The sequence below is a fragment of the Coenobita brevimanus genome, chromosome 56, assembly GCF_032717465.1.
Source record: "Coenobita brevimanus isolate Jiangsu-jjx chromosome 56, ASM3271746v2, whole genome shotgun sequence".
Classification (NCBI taxonomy): Eukaryota; Metazoa; Arthropoda; class Malacostraca; order Decapoda; family Coenobitidae; genus Coenobita; species Coenobita brevimanus.
Window position 1 is genome coordinate 14,390,386 of NC_137009.1, and position 2,972 is coordinate 14,393,357.

General features: G+C 39.5%; 1 protein-coding gene across 1 annotated transcript; it reads left to right on the plus strand.

Annotated features, from left to right (window-relative positions):
- Positions 1–265: 265 nt before the first annotated feature.
- Positions 266–1,871, plus strand: LOC145401651 (uncharacterized). Its single transcript, XM_080273842.1, has 3 exons — positions 266–291; positions 1,085–1,274; positions 1,752–1,871. The coding sequence occupies exons 1-3, from the start codon at positions 266–268 to the stop codon at positions 1,869–1,871; spliced, it is 336 nt and encodes a 111-aa protein (XP_080129968.1).
- The last annotated feature ends 1,101 nt before the right edge of the window (positions 1,872–2,972 follow it).

Genomic DNA, 2,972 nt, shown 5'->3' on the forward strand with positions numbered 1-2,972 from the left:
TGGCTCTGAGAGTGGCAAAGGTGCACTTGAAGCACGTACACTTAATCCTTTGCACAGTGAATTATAATTGTTTAACACTGCACATTCTGTTCTGACATGCGCCACACCAGTTGCAACATGCCAGTGTTGCACTCTGCACTTAATCCTTTGCAATCTGAATTCTCAGTTCTTATCACTGCACAACACTGTAAATTCCCATGGGGTCTAGTGGCGAGGTATTGCAGTTTATCACTGTTTATTCACAAAAACTAGCACGTGTGCAGCCATGGCGACAAGCATGCAGTCACGACGGTAGGTAGGCGAGAACTGGGGAGGATGTGGGGGGGCTCTAACGGACGTTGAAGGAACTACATGCCAAAATACAGCTGTTCGTCACTGTGCGGCATATTTAAAGTGGGGATGAACACATATTGGCTTTTTATTTATTTTTTTTTTTTTTACGTTTTTTGGCCATTATTGGTGTCCAAAGACCCGAGCCCAAAATGTTCGGGACTTGGAGTGTCCGGGACTTGGCCGTCCAGGTCTTGAAGGGATTACTGTATATACTGTACATTATCACTACAATGCAAGTTTCTTTATTCCACTTTACCATTTATTTACTCTATACAGTATGTTATCATTCTGCAATATTATTTTGTCTATACTATATTGTGATGAATACCATGTATTAATTGATTATAACAAAATATAAAATTTGTTACTACATGCTGTCATAGGTACGCCAGCTAGGCATGACCAAACGATGTCAGGACACTAAAATATCATAACACACTACGTAATACCTTGTAACGTATATATTGTTAATATGCAATATAGAAGGTAGAAGAAACGAGAAAAGGAAAGGTTGCTTGATGTGAATGCTTTTTAGTGGGAGGCAGGAGGGACCGTTTCTTATTTGCGGGTGGTTAAGATTATAATGTGGTTTTGACAGCAGCTGGAAGGAACTAAGAAAAAAGTAGTATGTGAGTTACCATTCAAAATTACAGGTGTGCATGGCTGGCCCAGGTGACTCTATGGTATATGAATACACATATTAAACTCTGTAAAAGCTAACAGAATCTGTGCACTGACTTACATTCTTCAGATTATTTTGCTGTTTGGTTCAGGGTGCACCTTATCTGAAGAACTTCAACGCGGTGATGTGGCGGTGTGTGGAGGCTGGCTTAATCAACAAGTGGCTATATGACCTGAACGCCCTGTATGTGAAGGAATACCAGGACCAGAAGTCATCACAGGAGCAGGAGGACACAGCCGTTGAGAAGGACACCAGGCTTGTAAGATTTAGATGAGAGAGAGAGAGAGAGAGAGAGGGGGGGGGGGATTGAGGATTACTCTCACTATACGGTACGTTGTTGTCTTTATAATTTTTTCTGGCTACTTATATATTACTTTACTCAACTGAGAAAATTTCCTGCCTGACAAAGGATTAAGAAAAATATTTTTTTTTTGTAAAAACGTCACTACCTGCGCCAGTCAAGATGGCATTAGATCCACATCCTTTCATAACATCGGCACTAATTGAAATGGTAATTATCGTGCTGTTTACAGAATGGTGACCTACGTCATACACTAAGTTCATATGTATTCGTAAATATTGCAACTTGGATGATAATCTGAAAGTGAATGGCTGCTGTTAAGCTAGTGGCTCAGAGTATTGTGTAGCTGTGAAATGATGCCTAAAACAGCCGTGTATATTTTAATTCCTTAGTATTTCCTTCCCTTTACATGGTGTCCTTTCTCTTCTTGTCCAGGTTGTGTTCACCTTGAATCACCTGCAGGGAGCTTTCTTCTTGTTCTTCCTCGGCCACGGGTGCGGGCTGTTGCTGTTGTTTCTGGAGCTGCTATTGACCCTGCACATCTCATTTACCTGAAAATATTAAACGTATAATGCCTTAACTAAAATGAACGTTTTATTCTATTCTCTCTCTCTCTCTCTCTCTCTCTCTCTCTCTCTCTCTCTCTCTCTCTCTCTCTCTCTCTCTCTCTCTCTCTCTCTCTCTCTCTCTCGGCGATTTTATTCATGTTTCAAGATTGATTTACTGGAGGGATTTGATGCAACCCTCATTAATGCCTCCGCTACTGGTGCACTCTAATAAGATTTGTTAATTTTTTTTGTCTGCAAGAATAGTATATAAAGAAGGTTTCATCGTACCGAATTAGTTATGTAAAGAAGAATATTCTCTAACAGGAAAATGTTGGAGATAATTTTATTAGCTAGAATAAGAAGTAAAAATAAAAGTAAATAAGTAAATAAATAAATAAATAATAGACTAACAGAAAAGCTTTTACTGCTCCTTGTATATATTTGATTACCCCTTCATTTAGGTGAGATTTTCTAAAGCTTCCTAATCATTTTTAAGTGGTTTTACTCTAGTTTCAATGGAAAGATAATAAAAGCAATGTTCAATTTCTGACAAACACTTCATGACCTACATACAGCTGAATAACTGAAAGGCATCATGAAACTTGTGATACCTCCGTTGAAAGATTGTTAACAGTTTTGGCTGACTTGGATCCCTTTCAGGTATGAATGGAGGTGCAACATACACGTAATGTACTGTGGGGAGAGAAAGAGAGAGAAGAGGGAGGTCTTGCCTAAGAAGAGTACAATAGCCTGGCTATGACAACATCAGAATGCGAAAGCCATTCACTTCATCAGCCTGAGCCCATCATTTTCACATTGTCTTACCATTACCGGACTATTTTATTCAGCTTAATAATGAACTGTTGAACAAGAGGGGATAAGTACAGTCTCCAGCAATGGCTTCAGCACCAAGTGGTTTTCGTAAGCTGAATCTATTGGTTTGGAGGCTAAAAGAGTAATCTACAAAGCGGAGTCCTTACACAGTGTGGTCCATATTTTGTACTCCACTAGCAATTCACTTGCCAGTATCTTACTGTATGTATACGTATTCTGGGGACGCCTTGGTCTGCTGGTGTGAGTAATATAAAAATGCCCAATACTACGCACG